The sequence below is a fragment of the Chrysemys picta genome, chromosome 17, assembly GCF_011386835.1.
Source record: "Chrysemys picta bellii isolate R12L10 chromosome 17, ASM1138683v2, whole genome shotgun sequence".
NCBI classification, from domain to species: Eukaryota; Metazoa; Chordata; order Testudines; family Emydidae; genus Chrysemys; species Chrysemys picta.
The window spans coordinates 25,277,123-25,301,961 of NC_088807.1; the positions used below are offsets into that span (position 1 = coordinate 25,277,123).

The 24,839-nt window shown below is 65.8% G+C and overlaps 2 protein-coding genes across 3 annotated transcripts in view; one reads left to right on the plus strand and one right to left on the minus strand.

Moving 5' to 3' along the window:
- Positions 1 to 903: 903 nt before the first annotated feature.
- CCDC120 (coiled-coil domain containing 120) lies at positions 904 to 17,595 on the minus strand. Of its 2 annotated transcripts, none has more exons than XM_065571604.1 (10): positions 15,616 to 17,595; positions 6,887 to 6,993; positions 6,450 to 6,574; positions 5,797 to 5,901; positions 5,084 to 5,291; positions 4,345 to 4,401; positions 3,959 to 4,130; positions 3,684 to 3,788; positions 1,843 to 2,439; positions 904 to 1,310 (listed from the first exon to the last, which is right to left on the minus strand). In XM_065571604.1, exons 2-10 carry the CDS (start codon positions 6,930 to 6,932, stop codon positions 1,208 to 1,210), a joined length of 1,518 nt encoding a protein of 505 aa, XP_065427676.1. In that variant the 5' UTR covers positions 6,933 to 6,993; positions 15,616 to 17,595; the 3' UTR covers positions 904 to 1,207. The 2 variants fall into 2 exon arrangements, with proteins under 2 accessions (XP_065427676.1, XP_065427677.1); XM_065571605.1 differs by lacking the exon at positions 15,616 to 17,595 and adding an exon at positions 9,189 to 9,303.
- A 76-nt stretch (positions 17,596 to 17,671) lies between these two features.
- TFE3 (transcription factor binding to IGHM enhancer 3) overlaps positions 17,672 to 24,839 on the plus strand; it is a 7,788-nt gene continuing 620 nt past the window's right edge. The window contains exons 1-6 of the mRNA XM_065570998.1: positions 17,672 to 18,004; positions 22,165 to 22,278; positions 22,753 to 23,002; positions 23,552 to 23,824; positions 24,290 to 24,391; positions 24,817 to 24,836. Coding sequence (XP_065427070.1) covers positions 17,892 to 18,004; positions 22,165 to 22,278; positions 22,753 to 23,002; positions 23,552 to 23,824; positions 24,290 to 24,391; positions 24,817 to 24,836 — 872 coding nt within the window. The 5' untranslated portion in view covers positions 17,672 to 17,891. The remainder of the gene's footprint in view (positions 18,005 to 22,164; positions 22,279 to 22,752; positions 23,003 to 23,551; positions 23,825 to 24,289; positions 24,392 to 24,816; positions 24,837 to 24,839) is intronic.

A 24,839-nucleotide genomic window follows, 5' to 3' on the forward strand; every position in this document is an offset into this window, starting at 1 on the left:
ACGTTCTCCCGCCAACCTAGCACAGTCTACATGGGAGGTTAGATCGGGGTAACGATGTTGCTCAGGGGTTGTACCAATTTAGGGCTGTAGTGTAGACCTGGCCTAAGGACAGTTCACACCTCTGCAAGCGATTGGCTCAGGCTCTCTGCAGACCCAGGCAGGGATCGGTTCACACCTCTGCGAGCAATCAGCTCGGGCTCTCCGCACACCCAGGCAGGCAACACATTTTGGGACATTTCTCCCAAACCGTAAGGGTCAGAAATGCCCTCCCTCCCCTCCCCGATAGCCCAGGCTCCGCTCCCGCCAGCGCGCCCCCCTGCCTGCCCCAGCCAAGCCACCACGCCACAGCCTCGCCTTTGCGCTCTGTATTATACAAACCCCCTTCTGCACAGTGACCAGTTTAACATTCACCAAAGAAATTCCTGCTACAATCCACGCGCTGGGAACGGGACAAAGTCAAGGCCCAGAGCAGGTCGCATGCTGGTGCCCGTCGCTACTACCCCATGGCTCGGGGAGGCGGGTGTGCACGCGGGGGGGGACGGGACCTGGGGGGGTCGAGTCCCCATCCCCCCACCCCAGTTCCCCCGAAATAAAATCCAGTAGGAAAAAAGGAAAGAAAAAAGTGACTTTCTTGTTTTGTGTGCAACTTTGAAAGGAAAATCCACCGGACGCCGGCCAGGGCTGGAATGTCGAGAGTTTGAGTTCGTTTCCTAAATGAGCCGGAAGGGGGGGGTGGGGGGGGGTGAGGGGCTCACTGGATGGGGGGGCGGGGAGCATCTCTCTAGGATTGGGGAGGGGGATGTGGTGCTGGGGGAGGAATGGCCAGGTGGGGGTCAGGGAACTGATAGGGCAGGGCAGGGGGGTGTCTGTCCAGACTTTTAGAAGGGGGAGGGTTTTTTGGGGGGGGGGGGAGGAGGTGGTTAGTGCCGGTGGTAATGGGGGTTCAGTAGGCAGCTGATTCCCCACCCAGGACCTGCCCCCCCATATCAGAATGGGGGCGGGGCAGATTGAGGTCGCTGCGGGTGTGTCTCAGCCCACGGGGGGGGGGAATCCGTGCCCCACACCACCCTAGTGTGTGTGTGGGGGAAAACGTGCGCATCTCCCCCCCCATCCCATCCACCTGACGCCCCACACACACCCCTGTCCAGCAGGGGAGTGTCCCCCCCCGTGAGGTTAACCCCTGGCTGTCCCTGTCCCCCCCGGGAGGTCAGACCAGCGTCCCTGGGGGGTGTCTCTCCACATCCAGGGGGGGCCCCAGGCCGGGGGAGGGGGCGCTGGGCCCGTCCGGGTAGAGGAGGTCTGCGAAGGGTCTGCCGGACAGAGGCAGAGAGAGCGACAGACAGACGGACAGATGGGGTGGGGGGAGAGACAGATGTGGGGGGGGAGAGAGAGAGAGAGAGAGAAAGAGAAAAAAGATTAGCCAGAGGAAGGGATGGGGAGGATTAAGTCATAGCAGAGAGAGTAACCCTTCCCCGGACGCCTGGGTCCCTTGCTGCCTCCCCCACCAACACCTGGGTCGTCCCACCCCCCCGCAATCTGGCAGCAGAGCGGGATGCCTGGGTCCCTTCACCTTAAATCCCCTCCCCCCCCCCCCACACACACACATACCCACTCCCGGACGCCTGGGTCCTTTCCCCCCCCCAATGCTGCCCATGGAGGTGGGGCGGGGGGCAGCTGACGAAAGGCTGACGCGCTAGCAAGAGACGCGAGAGCCTCCCCCGCCCCCCAAACACCCCGCTCTAGCAGGTGTACCCCTGCTGCGGGGGAGCAATGGGGGGGCTGATCGGTCCCCTAGGCCCCCCAACCTTAAGTCAGGGCTGCCAGCCCCCCCGGCGCCCATACCTGCCCTGCAGCGGCTGCCCGGCGTAGCTCAGCGAATGGGGCAGGTAGCCCCCCGTCTCCGGCCGGGGGTGGGGTTCGGGCCAGCCGCGGGGGGGGCCCCCTCTCCTGTCCCGGGGTGGGGGCAGGCCCCCCCCCGCTCCCCCGGCGTTACGCAGGTACCAGTTCCGGAGCCCCTCCAGGGCCAAGGCTTTGTGGACGGCCCGGGGCGGGCGCTGGGGGGCCGGGGGCGGCTGGCTCTGGGGAGGGGGCCCGCAGGACTTGGCGCGTCCCGCCCGGCGCGGCAGGGGGCTCTCGGGGTACCCCCAACCAGGAGGCGGGGGGGCATCGCGGCGCGAGAGGTGGTCCCCGGCCGGCCAGCACTGGCGCTCCAGGTAATAGTCCAGCAGGATCTCAGCGTAGGGGGGTCGGGGGGGGCCGCGGAAGGGGGGGTCTTCGGGGGGAGCCCCCCGCTCAATCAGGGCCTCCGAGCTGTTGCTGCGGCGGGTGCGGGCGGCGAAGGCCGGGGGGGCCCGGTCGGCACTGGGGTCCCGGCTGGGGGGGCCGAGCTGGGAGTCCTGGCTCCCCGACCACTGGCGGCCGGCTGGGGGGGCGGCCGGCCTGTGGGGGAGGCAGAAAGAAAAGGGGGGTTAGTGAAGGGTGGAGTATAGCAGGCACCCCATATTCAGTACCCCCAACGTGACCCCCAAAGCCCCCCCAATTCACCCCCCCCAGCCCCCAAACCCAATGTCATGGCCCCACCTAGACAGGCCCTGCCCAACTTCCGCTAAGCAAGACAGGACCCCGAGCTCTGCCCTCGGATGGGAGACCGAGGGGTGAAGCGGAGACGCAATGGGAGGCGCCGGGCTGCGGGGGTCAGGTGGGGGGCTGGGCAGGGGGCGCTCTCCCCAGGCAGGCAGGGCCGGGCACTGTGGGGCGGGGGGAAGTCTCTAGGGGGCGCTCTCCCCGGGCAGGGCCCGGTGCCGTGGGGCAGGGGGGTCTCTAGGGGGCGCTCTCCCCGGGCAGGGCCCGGAGCCGTGGGGCAGGGGGTCTCTAGGGGGCGCTCTCCCCGGGCAGGGCCCGGAGCCGTGGGGCGGGGGGTCTCTAGGGGGCGCTCTCCCCGGGCAGGGCCGGGCACTATGGGGTGGGGGAGTCTCTAGGGGGCGCTCTCCCCGGGCAGGCAGGGCTGGGCACTGTGGGGTGGGGGGTTTCTAGGGGGCGCTCTCCCCGGGCAGGGCCCAGTGCTGTGGGGCGGGGGGTTTCTAGGGGGCGCTCTCCTCGGGCAGGGCCCAGTGCCGTGGGGCGGGGGGTCTCTAGAGGGCGCTCTTCCCGGGCAGGGCCCAGTGCCGTGGGGCGGGGGGTCTCTAGAGGGCGCTCTCTCCGGGCAGGGCCCAGTGCCATGGGGTGGGGGGGGTCTCTAGGGGGCGCTCTCTCCGGGCAGGGCCCAGTGCCGTGGGGTGTGGGGGGGTCTCTAGGGGGCGCTCTCCCCGGGCAGGGCCCAGTGCCGTGGGGTGGGGGGGGTCTCTAGGGGGCGCTCTCCCCGGGCAGGGCCCAGTGCCGTGGGGTGGGGGGTGGGGTCTCTAGGGGGCTCTCTCTCCGGGCAGGGCCCAGTGCAGTGGGGCGGGAGGTCTCTAGGGGGCGCTCTCCCCGGGCAGGGCCCAGTGCCGTGGGGTGGGGGGGGGGTCTCTAGGGGGCGCTCTCCCCGGGCAGGGCCCAGTGCCGTGGGGTGGGGGGGGGTCTCTAGGGGGCGCTCTCCCAGGGCAGGGCCCAGTGCCGTGGGGTGTGGGGGGGTCTCTAGGGGGCGCTCTCCCGGGCAGGCAGGGCTGGGCACTGGGGGGTCTCTAGGGGGGTCTCTGCTCCGGTACCTGAAGTTCTGGTTCCCGCTGCAGATGTTCCGGGTCAGAACCGGGGTGGCCGGGACGCTCCGGCCCTCGAAGCTGGACACGCTCCGGGGCAGGGTCCGGTTCGGGCTGAGGGGAACAAACAAAACCTGAGACCAGCTGGGCCCGGCCGGATGGGGGGCAGTGGGAGCCCCACTGGCCTGGGGGGGGAATGGGGGGGAAGGGGGGCAGGGGAGACCAGGGGCATGAGGAGCAGGTTGGGGGGGGGGGGGGGAAGAGACACACCGGTCTGTACCCACCTGGTAGGGCTGGCTAGCGAGCTGCGGCGGCTGGCGGCCCCCCCGCCCAGCTCCGTGGGGGGCCCTCGCCAGCCGGGCCGGCGGTCAGGGCTGCCGGACACGGCGCGGAGGTGATCCCGGGTGCGGGGGGACGAGGGTCCCCCCTTGGGCGGGTGGAAACAGTGGGGGTCATCTGGGGAGAGAATGCAAGGGATGGAACCCAGGAGTCCAGCGCCCCCCACCCCCCGCCTGCACCCCACCGGTCCTGCCCCCCCCCCACTCTAACCACTAGCCCCCACTCCCGTCCCAGAGCCAGGGAGAGAACCCAGGAGTCCTGGCTCCCACCCCCACTGTTCTAGGGGGGGAACCCAGACGGGGAGAGAACCCAGGTGTCCTGACACACTCACCGTTCTCGTGACTGGCCGCTTCGGAGAGGGAGCTGTTCTCGGAGGTGAACACCTCATCTTGAGAGGGTGGGGAATGGAAACAGGGAGATGGGTCAGTCCCCTATAAACCTCCCCTCCGGTACCAGCCCCCGCAAGTCTGCAACACCCCCCCACACTCTGGTAGCAGACATGTGGGGGGGCTGGAATGTTCCCCCCCACTTCTGAAAATCTGGATTCTGAGGGCTCACAAATGCAACAGGGGCAGTGGGGGGGGGGGGGGGAGGCCAGGGGGTTCAGGGGTGACTGAGGGGTTTGGGGGAGGAGGGGGTGATGGGGAGAATGGGGTGTCCCAGAGGCTAGGGGGGCATCTGGGGAAGAAAGGGGGCTGTGGGGGCATTGGGGGGTTATGGGGGTGTCAGGGAGAGAAGGGAGCCTGTGGGGGCATTCAGGGGGTTATGGGGGTGTCGAAGGGGCTATGGGGTGTCAGGGAGAGAAGGGGGCCTGTGGAGGCATTTGGGGGGCTATGAGGGGGTCGAAGGGGCTATGGGGTGTCAGGGAGAGAAGGGGGCCTGTGGAGGCATTCGGGGGGCTCTGATTCCTAGGGTGTACCCCATGGGGTCAGGTGGGAGGTGATGAAGGTTTGGGGGCCCTGGGGGGCTCGGGGAAGGTGGGGAGGTCTGGAGTGAGGGGCCCGGAGATTTGGGGGGTTGGGGTGCTGGGATCGGGCCGGGACGCGGGGGAGGGGGGAGGTGTCTCTCACCGTGCACTCCCCGGGGCGCCCCCAGCCGGGCCCGCGTCTCCCCCAGCTGCCCCTCCAGCTCCCGCAGGCGCTGGGCCGCCTCGGCCTGGACCTGCCGGCGCCTGCGCCGTTGCTGCTCCGTCAGCTCCGGGGCCAGGGCCAGGCGCCGAGCGGCCTCCGTCACCTGCCGCTGCACGGCCAGCTCCCGGCACAGCTCCCACGCCAGCGCCTGGGGGGGGAGGGGGTGAGAACTGTGTGTCCCCCCGGCTCCTCCCCCCCCCCCAATTCCCCTAGCTCCCGGCACAGCTCCCACGCCAGCGCCTGGGGGGGGAGGGGGTGAGAACTGTGTGCCCCCCCCCCAGCTCCTCCCCACCCCCCAATTCCCCTAGCTCCAGGCACAGCTCCCACGCCAGCGCCTGGGGGGGGGAGGGGGGTGAGAACTGTGTGCCCCCCCCGGCTCCTCCCCCCCCCATTCCCCTAGCTCCCGGCACAGCTCCCACGCCAGCGCCTGGGGCGACGAGGGGGTGAGAACTGTGTGCCCCCCCTGGCTCTCCCCCCCCCCCAATTCCCCTAGCTCCCGGCACAGCTCCCACGCCAGCGCCTGGGGGGATGGGGGGTTAGAGACCGTGCGGCCTCCCCAGATCCACCCACAGCCCCACTCCCAACTCCTCCATGGCCCCCCCTTTCTCACAGTCCCTCCCCCTCCTTCCTGTCCCCCCCAGTCCCCTCCTCACCTCGGCTCCAGGTCCCCGGTGGGCGGGCGCCGCTCTTCTCCGGATGAGGTGGGGTCTCTCCCCCGGCTCCAGCGGGTACTCGGGGGGCAGCTTCCCCGTCAGCTCCTGGGGGCGGGCAGGGCCACAAGCATTAGGAGAACAGCCTATTGTCGCTACGCAGCTAATGGCGGAAGATAACAACCTACTGCTGCTGGAGGGGAGGGGATGGAGAAGGATAATAGCCTACTACAGGTATGCGGCTAACAGAGCTGCATCATTAGATTGCGGGGGGGGGGCACTCCAGGTTGTGGGTTCAAATCGCACTGAGGATGACAACCTACTGCCGCTGATGGGGGAATGGAGAACAACCTACTAGAGCTAGACAGCGAATGAAGCCGTGCCATTAGATTGAGGGGCAGCATAGGGAGCCGCTCCAGGTTGTGGCTGGAGACCAAGGATAACAACCTACTACCGCTGATGGGACGGAGCAGGATAAGAGCCTACTATGCCTGCGCAGCTCGCGGCATGGCTCCCTCCGATCTAGAGGGGACAGTCTGGGTTCAAATCCCCCTTGGCACTGAAGGAGAGAACAGGGGAGAGACAGAGAAGGATAATAGCCTACTAGGCACTGCATTAGCTCCCAGGCTGGGGATGGGGGCGTCCCGGATACTCACAGCCTCCTGCAGGCAGAGCCGGCGCAGCTCGGCGACCCGCAGCCCCAGCGTCTCCCGCAGGCCCCGCTGCCGGTCCAGCAGCTCCTGCAGCCGGAGACGGGCGCTGGGTTCCCGCCCCAGGACATCTGCGCGGGAGGGGGGGGGGAAGAGGAGACGGGGGTCAGAGCTGAGGGGGGGGGGAGGGATTATTGGGGGTGGGGGAGATGGGAAACAGGGATGGGGAGGGGTCAGAGTTGGTGTGTGTGTGTGGGGGGGAGACAGGAGGATGTGGGTGTCACAGCCGGGAAGGGGCTATTGGGCGGGGGGGGGCATGGGGAGATCTGTGGGGGTGGAGTCAGACAAGGGCCAAAGTAAGGGCTGGGGGGGGGTTCAGACCAGGGGCAGGGCAGGAGGGGCCTTGGGGGCGGGGCCAGGGTCCTTGGGGGCGGGGCCATTACCTGCTGAGCTGTAGCTGGAGGAGATGAGCTGCCCTTTGACCTCCATGCTGGGGCCGCGGGGGCAGGGTCAGGCCGGGCTAAGAGCCATGAGCCCCCGACCCCAATGTCTGTGGGGGAAGAGAGAGAGAGAGAGAGACGGGGTGAGGGGGACCCAGGTCATCCCCCCATACAGCACCCCACTGGCCCCATCCAACCCCTCCCCCGAGCCAGCCAGTCCCTGCCCTGGGGCCAGGGCCCCCTAGAGGGGACAAGTCCCATTCCCGCCTCCCCCAACTAGTCCCTGCCCTGAGATGGTCACAGGGGGAGGGAAATCTCAGGGCTCTGACCTGCAAGGAAAGGAGAGAAATTCCACCAAACATGCAGGTGGTCTCTGGCCAAGTCGAGGGAAGGAACCCAAGAGTCCTGACTCCCAACCCACCAGCCCCCACTCCCCTCCCAGAGCCAGGGAGAGAACCCAGGAGTCCTGGCTCCCAGCCCCCCTGCTCTAACCCACCACCCCCCTCCCAAAGCCAGGGAGAGAACCCAGGAGTCCTGGCTCCCAGCCCCCCTGCTCTAACCACCAGCCCCCACTCCCCTCCCAGAGCCAGGGAGAGAACCCAGGAGTCCTGGCTCCCAGCCCCCCTGCTCTAACCCACCACCCCCCACTCCCCTCCCAAAGCCAGGGAGAGAACCCAGGAGTCCTGGCTCCCGCCCCCCCTGCTCTAACCCACCAGCCCCCACTCCCCACCCAAAGGGAACATGCCATATAATCTCTGCCCCACCCCCATCACACAGGACTCGCCAATGGCAGAAGCTGCGGGGGTGGCCCCCCTCCCCCACGAAGGGACCAGGGGGAACCAGGTGCCTGGGAGGGTTCCTGTTGGGTGCCCCAAAGGGCTGGGGGCAAGATTGACAACAGCCCTAGGCCCCGCCCCCAGCTCTCCCAGCCCCCCAGAGGTGGGCCAGGGACCCTGGCATCCGGATCCGAACCCCTAAACTCCATCACAGCGACCTTGGCCCCGGAGGGGCGTCGGGAGGAGAAACGGGGTCTGTGCCTCCCAGAACTGCCGGCCAGGCTCCAGGCCGGGGACAGGGGCGGGGGGGACTCGGAAGGGGACCCCGGTGTCCGGGAGGGGGAGGGGTCCTGGGCAGGTTGTTCGGGAGCCTCCATCGACAGCAGCGAATTCCTCCTGTTCCAGGAATGTTTCTTGTTCACAGCCCCCAGGCCGGGCTGGGGGGGGCTGTGGGTCGGGAGTGAGGGGCACCGGCTGGGCTGGGGGGGGCCTATGGGTCGGGAGTGAGGGGCACCGGCTGGGCTGGGGGGGGCTGCGGGTCGGGAGCGAGGGGGGCGCCACCGGAAGTCCTTGCGACACCCCACAGCAGCACGTCACAGCGTCTGGCCCCTGGGGCTTGTCTGATTCCCAGCTCGGCCCCGGGCAGGACCCGACAGGTCCCCTCCTGGGATCCTCACAGCAGCAATTTCCTGCAAACACCTTCAGCGCTGTCTCGGGGAGCTTCCGGCCCCACCCCCCTCTTAGAGAACCCAGGAGTCCGGGCTCCCAGCACTCCCCGGTCTAACCACCAGGCCCCACTCCCCTCCCAGAGCCGGGAGAGAACCCAGGAGTCCTGGCTCCCAGCCCCCCTGCTCTAACCACCAGCCCCCACTCCCCTCCCAGAGCCAGGGAGAGAACCCAGGAGTCCTGGCTCCCAGCCCCCCTGCTCTAACCACCAGCCCCCACTCCCCTCCCAGAGCCAGGGAGAGAACCCAGGAGTCCGGGCTCCCAGCCCCCCCTGCTCTAACCACCAGCCCCCACTCTCCTCCCAGAGCCAGGAGAGAACCCAGGAGTCCTGGCTCCCAGCCCCCCTGCACTAACCCACCAGCCCCCGCTCCCCTCCCAGAGCCGGGAGAGAACCCAGGAGTCCTGGCTCCCAGCCCCTCTGCTCTAACCCACCAGCCCCCGCTCCCCTCCCAGAGCCGGGAGAGAACCCAGGCGTCCGGGCTCTCAGCTGAGGGGGCTCTGTGTTTGATAGTTTTGGGGGGGGAAAGGGGGGGAAGGGGGAATTCGGTGCTGGGCAGCGGAGATCAGCAGCCGCCCCCATTGCAATCCGGAGTGACTCCGGAGTGATCCCGGGGGAACTGAGATCAGCCCCGCCCCCCAACACCCTAACTTTGTTCCAGGAGCCGAAAACACGCGAGTTCGCGGCTCCGACCCCCGGGGGGTTCTCGTGGGGGGGCTGGGGGGGGGCTTTTCCCTTTGCCCCCCTTCTCAGGGTCTCTGGGGGGCTGATCCCCCCGGGCACAGCGGCTGGGGGCAGGACTCACCTGGAGCCGGGGGGACGCGGCGAGCCCCCCCCACGCGAGACCGACCCGCGGAGCCTGGGAGCGAAGTGCCGCGATCCGGGGCCACGGCGGGGGCGGGGGCGGGGCCGCGCCTTTAACCCCTGGCGCGCCGGGGCCGGGCCGGGCTCACCCGCCGCCAGGTCCCGCCCCGGACATGCAGCCAGGTGCGGGCCGCCCGGGACAAGCACAGCCTGGTACACACACAGCCGGGGACACACAGACACAGGGACACCCTGCCCGAACACACACAACCAGGGACACACACAACCAGGTACACACACAGCCGGGGACACACACAACCAGGGACACACACAGCCGGGGACACACACAGCCAGGTACACACCGCCCCGGACACACACACTGCCTGGGACACACACAACCAGGGACACACACAGCCAGGTACACACCGCCCTGGACACACACAACCAGAGACACACACAGCCGGGGACACACACAGCCAGGGACACACCGCCCCGGACACCCACAGACACACCTACACACACAGCCTGGGACACACCGCCCCGGACACACACACAGCCTGGGACACACACAGCCGGGGACACACACAACCAGGTACACATACAGCCTGGGACACACACAGCCTGGGACACACCGCCCTGGACACACACAACCAGAGACACACACAGCCGGGGACACACACAGCCAGGGACACACCGCCCCGGACACCCACAGACACACCTACACACACAGCCTGGGACACACCACCCCAGACACACACACAGCCGGGGACACACACAACCAGGGACACACCGCCCCGGACACACACAACCAGGGACACACACAGCCGGGGACACACAGACACAGGGACACCCCGCCCGGACACACACATCCAGGGACACACAGACACAGGTACACACCACCCCGGACACACACACAGCCTGGGACACACAGACACAGGGACACCCGCCCCGGACACACACACAGCCTGGGACACACAGACACAGGGACACACCGCCCCGGACACACACATCCAGGGACACACCACCCCGGACACACACAGACACACGTACACACACAGCCTGGGACACACACAGCCGGGGACACACCGCCCCGGACACACACATCCAGGGACACACAGACACAGGTACACACCACCCCGGACACACACACAGCCTGGGACACACAGACACAGGGACACCCGCCCCGGACACACACATCCAGGGACACACCACCCCGGACACACACAGACACACGTACACACAGCCTGGGACACACACAGCCGGGGACACACCGCCCCGGACACACACAGACCCACGTACACACCACCCGGGACACCCACAGCCTGGGACACGCAGGCAGGTACAGGCTGCCCGGGACACACACCACCTGGGACACATCACCCAGGGACACACAGACACAGGTACACACCCGGGACACACACGGCCAGGTACACACCACCCGGGACACGCAGCCAGGGACACACACAGCTAGGTCCCGTCCCGGACATGCAGCCAGTGCAGGCCACCCGGGACAGGCACAACCAGGGACACACCCAAGTAAACACCACCCAGGACATACACAACCAGGTACAGGCTGCCCAGGACACACACAGCCAGGTACACACCACCCGGGACACACACACACAGGGACATACCACCCGGGACAGGCACAACAAGGGACACGTCACCTGCCCAGGACACACAGCCAGGTACACCCCGCCAGGTACCATCTGGGACATGCACAACCAGGGACACGCCTGCCGCTCCCTGACACGCACACCCAGGTACACACCACCCGGGACACACACAGCCAGGGACACACACAGCCAAGTACTGCGCCCAGGACAGGCACAACCAGGGACACACACAGCCAGTGACGCGCTCTGGGACATAGCACCCGGGACACACACCCAGGGATCTACACACCATCCGTCACACACACAAGTACACACCATCAGTGAGACACACCTAGATCTCCACATGCAGAGTGAGACACAACACACACACACACAGCTACACACACATTTATCTCTCCCTCTCTCACACAGATACACCCTCATATACACACAACACAGACACATACAAGGTAACAGATGTACACACCAGGCAAATACACAGAGTAACACACACTGCAACAACACATACCCAAGCCAACACACACAGAGACTAACACCCACACCAGGCGACACACACCAACACAATACACACTAAATCACACAATAACATCTACGCAAGGATACACACGCTACCAGACCAATACACTGTCACAACACAACACAGGCTACCACCTACACCAGGTAAGACTATAACACACTAACACATCAACACATGCTAACACAACAATACAACACAAAACACACAGACAGTAACACCACACAAGGTAATGCACATTCTAACACACCACACTCCCACAAAACAATACAGCACAACACACACACCCAATAATACCTACACAAGGGCAAACACTCTAACACACTGACGCAGCAGACACACACACGCTAACACCTACACAAGGTAACACACATGCTAACACTCACACAAAACACACACCCAATAACACACACACAAGGAAACACACATGCTAACACTCACACACAACACAACACACACACAAGGAAACACACACTAACACTCCCTCACAACACGCACACCCAATAACACACACACAAGGAAACACACACGCTAACACTCCCACACAACACGCACACCCAATGACACGCACACTCTGAGACAACGACACAGTGACACACCAACACAATACACACACAAGCAGCGTAGCACACACTAGTCTCCGGAGAACCCAGGCATCCAGCAGGAACCGCAGGCGCTGCTGGGGTTAAGCAGCCCTGGACCGAGGGGCTCCCCCCTGATGTATTTGGGGACCCCCCAGCCCGGTGGCTGGGGGGGGCAGGGCCTGTTTGCGCTGCCCCCCCCGCCATGGCGCAGGGCTGGGGGGGGGGGACATTCCACACATTCCTGGTGCGGCCTGGGCAGGTACAGAGCAAGGGGGGAGGAGGCTGCCCCACGGCACCCCCTGGGGGCGCCCCACAGCACAGCCCCACCCCACAGCGCAGCCCCACTGAATCTGCCCCACAGCGCCCCCTGTGGCTCCGCACAGCCCCACTGAATTCACCCCACAGCCACCCCCACCATGACCGGCCCTGACTGCCAGGAGAGAGCGCCCCCTGCTGGTATCCCCCTATTGTGTTCCTACCTGGTCCCCTACCCAGGGGCTGAACCGAGCGACCCCCACATACCAGAGGGCCAGCCCCGCCCCCGGCCCCCGCCAGCAAAGATGTGCTGACAGTGTTTGCTGCCAGAAAAGCCGGAAAGGATCTGTGTGAAATTCGCCCCTGGACTCACCAGGGTTTCCTGTTCAAGGAAACTGGTTGGGACGCTGGCCCCCAGAAAACGGAACCCCCCCCCCGCAGCGCTGTGTTTCCCTTTCAGCAGCTGTTCCCCAGTCGCCCCACCGCAGAGGTGGCTGCATCTCAGCGCCGGGCGAGCCGTCCCTGTGCGGCGTTATGTGCAGCTGTTCCCCAGCTCTCCCCCAGAGGTGGCTGCATCTCAGGGCTGGGTGAGCCGTCCCTGTGTGGTGTTGTGTGTGGCCTTTCCCCAGCTGCCCATCCCAGAGGTGGCTGCATCTCAGAGGTGGATAAACCGTCCCCCTGGCGGTTCCCCAGTTGCCCGGCCCCAGAGTTAGTTGCAACACACTCCGCCGGCTAATGACACGGTGTACTTTCCCTCCTCTCTCAGAGGCACAAGGACACCGGTGGCACCAGTCGGACGGGCCTCCTACATTCCAGAATCCCGGCATAACCAGCCCAGGAATGATTCATCTATCGGAAGGCAGCCAGGACTCCTGGGTTCTCTCCCTGGCTCTGGGAGGGGAGTGGGGGCTGGTGGTTAGAGCAGGGGGGGCTGGGAGCCAGGACTCCTGGGGTCTCTCCCCGGCTCTGGGCGGGGAGTGGGGTCTGGTGCTTAGAGCAGGGGGGCTGGGAGCCAGGAGTCCTGGGTTCTCTCCCTGGCTCTGGGAGGGGAATGGGGTCTAGTGGTTAGAGCAGGGGGGGCGGCTGGGAGCCAGGACACCTGGGTTTTCTCCCAGCTCTGGGAGGGGAGTGGGGGCTGGTGGTTAGAGCAGGGGGGGCTGGGAGCCAGGACTCCTGGAGTCTCTCCCCGGCTCTGGGCGGGGAGTGGGGTCTGGTGGTTAGAGCAGGGGGGCTGGGAGCCAGGAGTCCTGGGTTCTCTCCCTGGCTCTGGGAGGGGAATGGGGTCTAGTGGTTAGAGCAGGGGGGGGGCTGGGAGCCAGGACACCTGGGGTCTCTCCCAGCTCTGGGCAGGGAGTGGGGTTTGGTGGTTAGAGCAGGGGGGCTGGGAGCCAGGACTCCTGGGTTCTCTCCCTGGCTCTGGGAGGGGAGTGGGGGCTGGTGGTTAGAGCAGGGGGGGCTGGGAGCCAGGACTCCTGGGGTCTCTCCCCGGCTCTGGGCGGGGAGTGGGGTCTGGTGGTTAGAGCAGGGGGGCTGGGAGCCAGGAGTCCTGGGTTCTCTCCCTGGCTCTGGGAGGGGAATGGGGTCTAGTGGTTAGAGCAGGGGGGGCGGCTGGGAGCCAGGACACCTGGGTTCTCTCCCAGCTCTGGGAGGGGAGTGGGGGCTGGTGGTTAGAGCAGGGGGGGCTGGGAGCCAGGACTCCTGGGGTCTCTCCCCGGCTCTGGGCGGGGAGTGGGGTCTGGTGGTTAGAGCAGGGGGGCTGGGAGCCAGGAGTCCTGGGTTCTCTCCCTGGCTCTGGGAGGGGAATGGGGTCTAGTGGTTAGAGCAGGGGGGGGGGCTGGGAGCCAGGACACCTGGGTTCTCTCCCAGCTCTGGGCGGGGAGTGGGGTTTGGTGGTTAGAGCAGGGGGGCTGGGAGCCAGGACTCCTGGGTTCTCTCCCTGGCTCTGGGAGGGGAGTGGGGTCTAGTGGTTAGAGCAGGGGGGGCTGGGAGCCAGGACTCCTGGGTTCTCTCCCTGGCTCAGGGCAGGGGAGTGGGGTCTAGTGGTTAGAGCAGGGGGCTGGGAGCCAGGACTCCTGGGTTCTCTCCCTGGCTCAGGGCAGGGAGGGGCGTCTCTGTCCATTTTCCGGACTCTCATTAAAATTGGGATTAACGAGTCGGTGGTTGCCGGCGCAATCAGCTGACTCCAAAGCTGCTTAGGGGGCCAGAGACAATCCCTGAGTCAGGGCCTGGGTCCCTCCAGCCCCCTCTGGCCTGTGCACATTGAGGGGGGGGCGGCTCTTTGGCGCTGCAAAGGTTAAAATGCCCCCTGCCCACAGAGCCCCCGGCCAGCCCCACTGAGGGAGGACAGGTGCTGGGCCAGGGAGACTCAGCAGCAACCTCTCCCTGCGCCACGAAGTAGGTCACTGCCCTGCAGCCAGGCCAAAGCACGGCTAACCCCCACCCCCAGGAACCCAGGAGTCCTGGCTCCCACCCCCCCTGCTCTAACCTCCAGCCCCCACTCCCCTCCCAGAGCCGGGAGAGAACCCAGGAGTCCTGGCTCCCAGCCCCCCCTGCTCTAACCACCAGCCCCCACTCCTCTCCCAGAGCCGGGAGAGAACTCAGGAGTCCTGGCTCCCACCCCTCCTGCTCTAACCACCTGCTCCCACTCCCCTCCCAGAGCCGGGGAGAGACCCCAGGAGTCCTGGCTCCCAGCCCCCCCTGCTCTAACCACCAGCCCCCACTACCCTCCCAGAGCCAGGGAGAGAACCCAGGAGTCCTGGCTCCCAGCCCCCCCTGCTCTAACCACCAGCCCCCACTCCCCTCCCAGAGCCGGGAGAGAACTCAGGAGTCCTGGCTCCCAGCCCCCCCATGCTCTACCCACCAGCCCCCACTCCCCTCCCAGAGCCAGGGAGAGAACCCAGGAGTCCTGGCTCCCAGCTCCCCCTGCTCTAACCCACCAGCCCCCACTCCCCTCCCAGAGCCAGGGAGAGAACCCAGGAGTCCTGGCTCCCAGCCCCTCCCGCCCCCTGCTTTAGCCCACTAGAAACTCAGCATCAACTCCCCCCTGCCTCTATTTGCAGTCCAGGTTACCCTCATATCAGCCACCCCAGCTGCCCCTCTCACCGGACCAGAGCCATCCCAGGGGGGCGCTGAGATGCAGCCACCTCTGGGGCGGAGCGGCCCGCAGGGGGTCAGGAACACATTCCAGCTAAGCTCTGCCAGTCCCCCCGGCTCCCACAGCACAGCACCCACCTGCCCTCCGGCCTGGTCCCCACCCCACGGTGCCCCCCAGCGCCTGGCCCTGACTGCCAGGGGAGAGTTTATCCCACTCCACACACATACCCCTGAGCCAGCCAGTCCCTGACCTGGGGCCGGATGGGAGCCGGCGTCCCCCAGAGGGGACAGGCCCCTGCCCCATTCCCCGCCCCCCTGAGCCAGCCAGTCCCCCTACAACCTATTTCCCAGAGGGGTCCCTCTTACCTTTCCTCTCTGGAATGCGCTGTTCTGCTTCCTGGATCGGTGGGTGCACAACCGCTGTACGTGTGTGTGTGTGAGGCCCCAGTCCAGGGGTGCAAGGGGTGGACCCCAAGCTTTCCCCCCCAACCCCCCCTCCCCGGTTTAATCCATCCAGCCGGTTCCCAGATCCATCCCAGCTCTTTTTCTGCTGAAACTGCCCAGGCTACACCTCCCCTGCGCCTGTTTCACACCCTCCCTGCTGCCAACAGGCGGAGGAGGGAGGGAGGGTGTGTGTGGGGGGTTGTACAGTCGGACAGTTGCTGGCTGGTTATTGGGCATTGGCAAATCGGCTCCCGATGCACCACAGACAGAAACACATTGCCACAGGCCGGGTGTAGCCCCCCGCGCACAGGCAGGCCGGGTGTAGCTCTCACACACACACAGCGTGTGTTGTCTTTCCAATTCGCCTGCTCCAGGGGTTAACCCTTGGGGCGCTGGAGGGAATGGAGGGGGCGGGGCCCGGTGTGACGCAGAGATTGGCTGTAAGCGGTGGGGGGGGGGGGGTTGTAGGGGGTACACACAGCACAACACAGAGCTGGCCAGACACACACACCAGGACAACAGATACACAGAGGCACAGTCACCTCCTCACCCTGACAACTGGCAGACACAGAGCTGCACAATCCTCCCCCCCCAACTGATACACAGGTAGACAATTGCGCACACAGATGCACAGTCACACACACAGACACACTGTGACAGACAACTGCACACACCACCTGACACACCCAGAGACACAGCATCAAACACACACCATGTCAACTGATACACACACACAGATGTACAGTCACACACATACCACGACAGCTGATACACATAGTGAGGCACAGCTGATCGCACAGCGTGACAGCTGATACACACAGATACACAATCGCACCCACCATGACAACTGATACACAAACAGGCATACACAATCACACACACATACCACGAGAACTGATACACACAGAGACAGACAATCGCACACACACCACAACAGCTGACATACACATACACACACAATCGCACACACACAATGACAAGTGATACCCACAAAGAGCTACACAATCACACTACAGCAACTGATATGCAGAGATGCACAATCACACACACACCACAACAATCAATACACACCGAGAAAGACACGATCACATGTCCGCCAACAAAACCGATACACACACACACACACAATCTGCCATGCACAACGACGACTGACAGATGCACACACTCACACAGCAACAACTCGCACACACAAACCACTAATGACGGAGACACACGCATGGACACAAGCCCCACAGGCCGTTGGACGCACCGACAGACTCACAAACGCACACACGCAACCAGAGACGGGGGCTCAGCCCGAGGGGCTTACGGGTGGGACCCCCAAAAATCCATGTGAGGCTTTGAGCCTGACGCTGCACCCCACGTAACCCCAGTCAGACCCCCTGGGCCTGACCCCCCTGGGCCTGGGCAAGTCCGAGTCTGGTAAGAGCAACCCCTGCTGGCCAACCCTGGAACTGCACCCACAACTGTTCCCCATACAGATCTAGGGGTCCCTGCGGGTGGGGAGTGAGGGGCACCGGCAGGACTGGGGGGGTCAGGGCTGGGCTAACAGGGGCTGCGGGTCGGGAGTGAGGGGCACCGGCAGGGTGAGGGAGGCAGGGCCGGGCTAGCAGGGGGCTGCAGGTCGGGAGTGAGGGGCACTGGCAGAGCTGGGGGGGGGCAAGGCTGGGCTGCTCAGAGGATTCAGGGGGCCTGGGGCAAAGCAATTTGGGGGGCCCCTTCCATAAAAAATAAGTTGCAATACTCTAGAATACTGTATTCTCGTAGGAGCCCCTGTGGGCCCTGGGGCAAATCTCCCCACTTGTCCCCCCCGGGTGGCCGGGCTGGCAGGGGCTGCAGGTCGGGAGTGAGGGGCACCGGCAGGGCTGGGGGTGGGGGGAGCCCAGGGCTGCAGATCGGGAGCGAGGAGCACCAGCTGTTCGTGTGTCAAATGCCCCCCTTGAACCCCCCTGGGCTGGGGGGTGTTTCCCGACGTGACGTCATTTCCCTGGGCGAGCCCCCCCCTTCCAGCCCGGGATGAGGCAATAACTCTCCGGCCCGGTGTTTATCGGCCGCGATCGGGGCTCGGGGGGTCCCGCACCAGAGCCAGCAGCCGCCCGCGGCCCCGCCCGAGGCCCAGCGCCCCCCACGGGGCAGGAGCCGTCCAGCCGGGACCCCCGCTCGCCCCCCCCGGGCCGGGAGCCCTGCGGGGGGGGAGGATGTCGCATGGGGCGGGGCAGGGGGCCCGGGATCCCGACCCCCAGCGGGGCCCCCCGACCGTCTACGTCCTGCTGGAGGGACCTCGCACGGCCGAGGCCGTCCAGGTGCTGAGGTGAGGGGGGCAGAGACCCCCGGGACGGGACCCCCCTGTCTGCTGGAGTCCCCCTCCTTCCACGGACCCCCCCTTCCCCCTGGGGCCCCCTCCCTTCTCGGTCTCCCTCCCCCTCCTTCTTCCTTCCCCCCCAGCATCTGCTCCCCACTTGCGCCAGCCACTCACCCCCCGGTCCCAGCTCCTGCCCCAAACGGCCCAGGTCCACCCCCCCCGCCCCAATTTCTAGGTAACAGAAACACCCCCCCCCCCCGTCACTAGATTTCCCCCTCTCCACCATTCAGGGGATGGGTTGAATCTCCAGGGGGCTGCGGGTCTGGAGTGAGGGGCACCGGCAGAGCTGGGGGGGGGCAGAGCCAGGCTGGCAGGGGCTGCGGGTCAGGAGTGTGGGGCACCGGCAGAGCTGGGGGGGGGGGGCAGAGCCAGGCTGGCAGGGGCTGCGGGTCTGGAGTGAGGGGCACCGGCAGAGCTGGGAGGGGCGCACAGGCTGGTGCCCAGGGACGTGGGGTCTCAGTGCCCCTGGCAGCGTCTGGGCACCAGGGGTTGGTGCTGGCAGGAGAGCGACTGGCCAGGGGGCACCTGGCGGGGGGTCCTGGGTCGCTGGCTGCATCTGGAGCCAGAAGTGTGTGTGTGTGGGGGGGGGGAGTGGGGCCTAGTGGTTAGAGCAGGGGGCTAGGAGCCAGGACTCCTGGGTTCTCTCCGCTCACAGAGTTGCTGTAACAGACACCCCCCTCCCCCAACCCTGCTCTACGGACATTTCTGGCCCCTCTCGACCCAGACCCCCGGGCTCCAGTGTTTGGTTAATGATCCCTGGAGTGGGGGAGGGGGTCACAAGGGGGCTAGTCACTGAAGGTCACTCAGCGACTTGGGGGAAGGCCTGGAACCAGCCCCCTGCTCTAACCGCCAGCCCCCAGCCCCCTCCCAGAGCCGGGAGAGAACCCAGGAGTCCTGGCCCCCAGCCCCCCCCCCTGTTCTAACCACTAGACCCCACTCCCCTCCCAGAACAGGATTGAACCCAGGAGTCCTGGCCTCCAGCCCCCCCCGTTCTAACCACTAGACCCCACTCCCCTCCCAGAGCCGGGACAGAACCCAGGCGCTCTGCTCGGGGGGGGGGGGGGGTACACTGGAGAAGGCTCTTGCAGAGGGCGGGGGGAGCGGGCTAGATTTCAGACAAGGCTTCAGTGAGGGGGAGGGAGGGAACTTCACCTTTCCAGGGGAACCGGGGCCAACCGGGGGGAGCCCCCCATCCCCTGACCCGTCCACACCCAAGGCAGCCTGGAGCTGAGGTGTCTCCCCCCCCGCCGCCTCCCCCCCAGTCTCTGTCACTTCCTCTCCAGCTGCTGAGTCCGTGTCTTTCCCTGCCAATCAATTTCCTTCCGCCACTGGGAGTCCCAGCCCCCCCCCCCCCATCTGCTGGTGCCCCTCACTCCCGACCGCAGCCCCCTGCACCATGTCATATTGAAAGCAGAAGCGGGTGTCGGGGGCGGGGGGCTGGAGGTGAAGACTATAACTCTCATCATTGCAATTTCCAAGTGTGTGTGTTTGGGGGGGTATTTTAACCTCCAAAGGTCTGGAAAGGCCTAAACTCCCTTAACCCTTTGGACCCCATCCCCAGCTGGGGTGTTTGGGGGCTTCAGATGGGGGTGGGGAGGGGCCGGGTGTCTGCAGAGACCCCTCCAAAGAGCTGTGTAAGTATCTGGGATCAAGGCATCCCCCCTCAATTCCACCCCCCCATAAAAATTGCTCCAGCACCCCTGGATAGAACCCAGGAGTCCTGGCTCCCAGCCCCCCCTGCTCTACCCCACCAGCCCCCCCCTTCCCTTCCAGAGCTGGGGAGAGAACCCAGGAGTCCTGGCTCCCAGCCCCCCCTGCTCTAACCACCAGACCCCACTCCCCTCCCAGAGCTGGGGAGAGAACCCAGGAGTCCTGGCTCCCAGCCCCCCTTGCTCTACCCCACCAGACCCCACTCCCCTCCCAGAGCTGGGGAGAGAACCCAGGAGTCCTGGCTCCGAGCCCCACATCTTCTAACCCGCAGACCGCACTTCCCTTCTGGAGAACCCAGGAGTCCTGACTCCCATCTACCTTGGTTTGGGGCAGACTGGTCATTAAATGACTCCAATGCCCCCCTTTACTGGGGAAGGGGGGGAGGGAGTCCTGGAATGCAGGGGGGGTCCCTTTAAGGGTGGGTTGCTGCCCCCTGCTGGCCCCGTCACGTTTCATGTGTTCTTTATATTAAAAGCAACAAGCCCAGAAAGTGGTGGGAAAGTCGCAGCGGGCTCCCCCCGCCCCCCGCGATCACCCCAGTATCTGCTCCCCTTGGGCCGCAGGCCAGAAGCCACCTTTCCCCCTCCCCCCTGGGCAGGGTCTGATCTCTGGGGGTGGGCAGATCAGAGCTGGGCAAAGGGGGGTCCCCCCCATCCCTGTCCACTAGTGACATTTGTGCCAATTTCTCTTCTGGCCTTTTTTGCCCGGCGCTCTCCGGGACCAGAGCCGGGGCCTCTCCGGGAGGGGAGGGTGTTCACACCGGCTTGATTCACCTTTGGGAAGTGGGTCGTTTGTTCCCAAACTGTGTGTGTATGTGTGGGGGTAGATTGACCCCCCCCGCCACTTCCACGCACGCCCCCCCCCCAACGGTCGCCCCTGGAAGATCTGGCGCACGTTGGTGCCGGGGAGGAACGCCCGTTTTTGGCCTGGGGTGGGGGATCGAGAAGCTGGATTTCTCCCAGGCGTGCGCAGATTAGGTCCCTGCTCCTGTTAAGAGATTTGCCCCGGGGATCAACTGGATCCCAGATCCTGCACAGAGAGCTGGTCCCGCCCCCGTGGATCAACTAGGTCTCAGCTCTGGGTCCTAGGGACCAACGAGATCCCTCTTCCTGTTAACAGACTGGATCCTGGTAAAAGCTTTGTCCCAGGGACCCACTAGATCCCAGCCCCTTCCCCGTTTTTTGGCAAGCATTGCCCTGCCCAGAGATCTCCTGGGATCCCGTAACAGACCCTGGCCGGCTGCACACACGGTAGAGCCGGCAGGTTACGGGGTGAGATCCGAAGAGGAAAGGAACTGGGGAGGGGGTGTTTTGTGGGTGTTGTGGGCAGGACAGGGTGTGGGTCTGCCGAAGGGCGGTTGTTGGTTGTCGGGAGTTGTGCGTCTCTGCTGCGTAGTCAGGGTGGTTGGAGCGCCGGGAAGGTGAGAGTCTCTGGGCCCAAGAGGGGTGTGTGTGTGGGGGGGGGGGGTTGTGTGTTGGGATGGTGTGGGAGGATTGTGTGTTGTCGGGGTGGCTGTGTAGAGTGGTGGTGTGTGTGTTGGGGGGGTTGTGTATGAGGTTGTGTATTGTGTTGGGGGGGTGGGTATGAGGTAGTGTTGTGTGTGTTGTGCAGGGCTGTGTCTGGGGTCATGAGGTTGTGTGTTGGGATGGTGGGGGAGGGTTGTGTCAGAGGTTGTGGAGTTGTGTGTTTGGGGAAGTTGTTTGGGCTTGTGTGTTGTGCTGGTATGTGGGGTTGTCTGGTTGCGTCGGGGGTTGTGCATTGGGGTAGTGTGAGTAGAGGGGGTTGTGTGTGGTGGGATGGGGTGTGTTGGGGAAGGTGTGGGGTGTGTTGGGGTGGGAGGTTGTGTGGTCGGGTGGTGTGGGTAGTGGGGGTTGTGTCTGGGGTTGTGTGTTGTGGCTGTGTATTGTGGTGGTGTGTGTGTAGTGGGGGTTGTGTGTTGTGGGGTGGGGTGTGTTGTATTCCCTAGATGGTTAACGCTGCTCCCCCATCTGTGTTGGGGACCCTCCCCATAGCAGCCATTTCAGGGTCCCCACAACCTCACCACCTTGGGTCTCCCTCTCTGGGTCAATCTCAAACCAGGAAGTGTCCGTCCCGTCCCCCCCCCCCGGTGTGTCTGGGGGGTTACCCCTGCTCCCTACCCCTCATCGCCCGAGGGCCTGGTGCAAGGATGGGCAGGGGGTGGGGAGGCGTCTAGGGGCGGGCACCAGGCAGTAGGGGGCGCTCGCGAGTCCCTCATGACAATGACGCCCATGGCCAACGCCCATGGCCAACACCCAAGGCCAACTCTTGCGTCTACTGGAGAGGCACGAGGGGACGGGGGGAGGATGCGCCGTGAGAAATTTGCACAAGATCCATGCACGAGGATTCACGCTCGCTCTGTCTCCCCCGCCCTCCCCCAGCCTCGAGTCTTTGCTCCCTGAGTCGGGCATCGTCGCGGACATTGACTTAGAGAACGTCTTCTCCTTGGCCGGGGACAACTTCTACGAGCTCAAAAGCCAGCCCATCTCCGGGAGGTAAGGCGGCCATCTTTGGGGCAGCTCTTAGCAGGGCTCCGCTCCTGTCACCCTGCTTTGCCCCCCCCCCCATCCTGCAAACCCCATGGAGATGCAAGGACCCCAATGCCAGATGGTGACTGGGGGGGGGGGCATTCCCTGGGGCAGCCTCCCACCCCAGGCTCTGACCGCCAGGGGGCGGAGAAGGGGGGTGGGGGAGCAAAGGGCCCCCTCACCCCAATTATACAAGTCCCCTCCCCCAAATTGGCCCCAGCGCCCCCATGGACTAAATCCAAGATGGCCACCTTTAGCCGTCTTCGATATTTGCCTGTGGACAATGGGGGTGGGAGGGGGATGGACAGGGAGCAGGAAATGGGGGGAGGTGTACAGGGAGGGGTGGGGGGAAGGGGAGGATTTTGGGGGGCTGTATGGGGGGAGGGGGAGGATTCTGCACATGCCCGCCCCCCCGTCTCTAATCCTGTCTGTCTCTCCCAGCCCCCCGGCCGCCCCCCTGCAGCCGCCGGCCCCCCCAGCCCCGGGGGACCCCCCCGGCCCCAGCATGTCGTCGTCGCGGGTGCTGTTGCGGCAGCAGCTGATGCGGGCGCAGACCCAGGAGCAGGAGCGGCGGGAGCAGCAGCAGGCGGCCCAGTTCCTGCCCCCCAACCCCGCGCCCCCCACCCCGGCCATCTCCGTCAGCAGCCCCCTGCCCCGCCCTGCCGCCCAGGTCCCGGTCGAGGTGCTCAAGGTGAGAGCCCGGGGCCCTGTGGGGAATGGGGCTGGGGCCTGCCCCCTCTAGGGGGTGCCGGCTCCCATCAGCCCCAGGGCAGGGACTGGCTGGCTCAGGGGGGCAGGGAATGGGGCAGGGGCCTGTCCCATCTAGGGGGCGCCGGCTCCCATCGGCCCCAGGGCAGGGACTGGCTGGGTCAGGGGGCAGGGAATGGGGCAGGGGCCTGCCCCCTCTAGGGGGCGCCGGCTCCCATCGGCCCCAGGGCAGGGACTGGCTGGCTCAGGGGGGCGGGGAATGGGGCAGGGGCCTGTCCCCTCTGGGGGGCGCCGGCTCCCATCGGCCCCAGGGCAGGGACTGGCTGGCTCAGGGGGGCGGGGAATGGGGCGGGGGCCTGTCCCCTCTGGGGGGCGCCGGCTCCCACCGGCCCCAGGGCAGGGACTGGCTGGCTCAGGGGGGCGGGGAATGGGGCAGAGGGCCTGTCCCCTCTAGGGGGTGCCAGCTGGCATTCAGGGGCTGGCTGTGGGGGAGGGGCTCACCCCTAACGGCCCCTGTTCTGCCCCCCCGCAGGTCCAGACCCACCTGGAGAACCCGACCCGGTACCACATCCAGGAGGCCCAGCGGCAGCAGGTCAAGCAGTACCTCTCCACCACCATGGGCAACAAGCTGGCCGCCCAGGCCCTGGCGGGCTCCAGCCCCGGGGCCCCCGCCCGCTCCCCGCAGGCTGCCTCGGCCCCCGAGCCCCACAGCCTGCCCCCCCGGCAGCAGCCCGCCTCGGGCCCCGGCAGCGCCCCCAACAGCCCCATGGCCATGCTGCACATCGGCTCCAACTCGGAGAAAGAGGTGAGTGGGGGCCCCCCCCTCTGCGCCCCCGCCCCGAATCCCTGCCCCCCATCCAGCCCCTCCTGCTCCCCCATTCCCCCAGCTCCCTTCCCTTCCCCACTCTGTGCCCCTGCCCCAAATCCTTGCCCCCCATCCAACCCCTCGGTGCCCTCTGCACCCCCATTCCCCCAAACCCCTTCCCTTCCCCCCCTCTGTGCCCCCACCCCAAACCCCTGCCCCCATCCAGACCTTCTGCGCCCCCATGGCCCCCAGCCCAGCCCCTTTTCCTTCCCCCAGGCTCCCATCCTAGCCCCCCAGCCCACATCTCTGTGCTCCTGCTGCCCACATCCCAGCTGCCCTCCCCGTCTGCCCCTCTCCTGCCCCTCCCAACCTACCCCGCTCCCTGCACACTGTGCGGGGTGGGGCGGGGACACCCACTTTCCCCTCTACCCTGGGAAACACATCTAATGACCCCCCCGTCCCCAGATCGATGATGTCATCGATGAGATCATCAGCCTGGAGTCCAGCTACAATGACGAGATGCTGAACTACATGTCCGTGGACGGGGGGCTGCAGCTGCCCAGCACGGTAATGGGGGGCAGGGTCGGGGGGGGCCCTTGCAGATCACAGCTGGGGTGGTAGGAGGGGGAACACCGCCCCTTTAAGGGTGACTGGGAGGTGCTGGCTAGCTTGGACTCCGTCCCTTTAAGGGCAACTGGGTAGGTTGGGACACCGCCCCTTTAAGGGTGAGTGGGAGGTGGTGGCTGGCTTGGACTCCGCCCCTTTAAGGCCGACAGGGGTGGGTTTGGACTCTCCCCTTTAAGGCCGACTGGGAGTGGCGGCCAATTGAGGCTTCACCCTTTTAAGGGCACCTGGGTGGGCAGGAACATCCCTGCCAAGATGCCGCCCCTTTAAGGCATCCTGCAAGGTAGTGGCCGGGCCAGACAGCGCCCCCCTAGGCCGGGAGGCGTCACTGCCCCGCAATGAGTTTTAACCCCTTGTCTCCCGCGCAGCTGCCGGTGGCCGGGAACCTGCT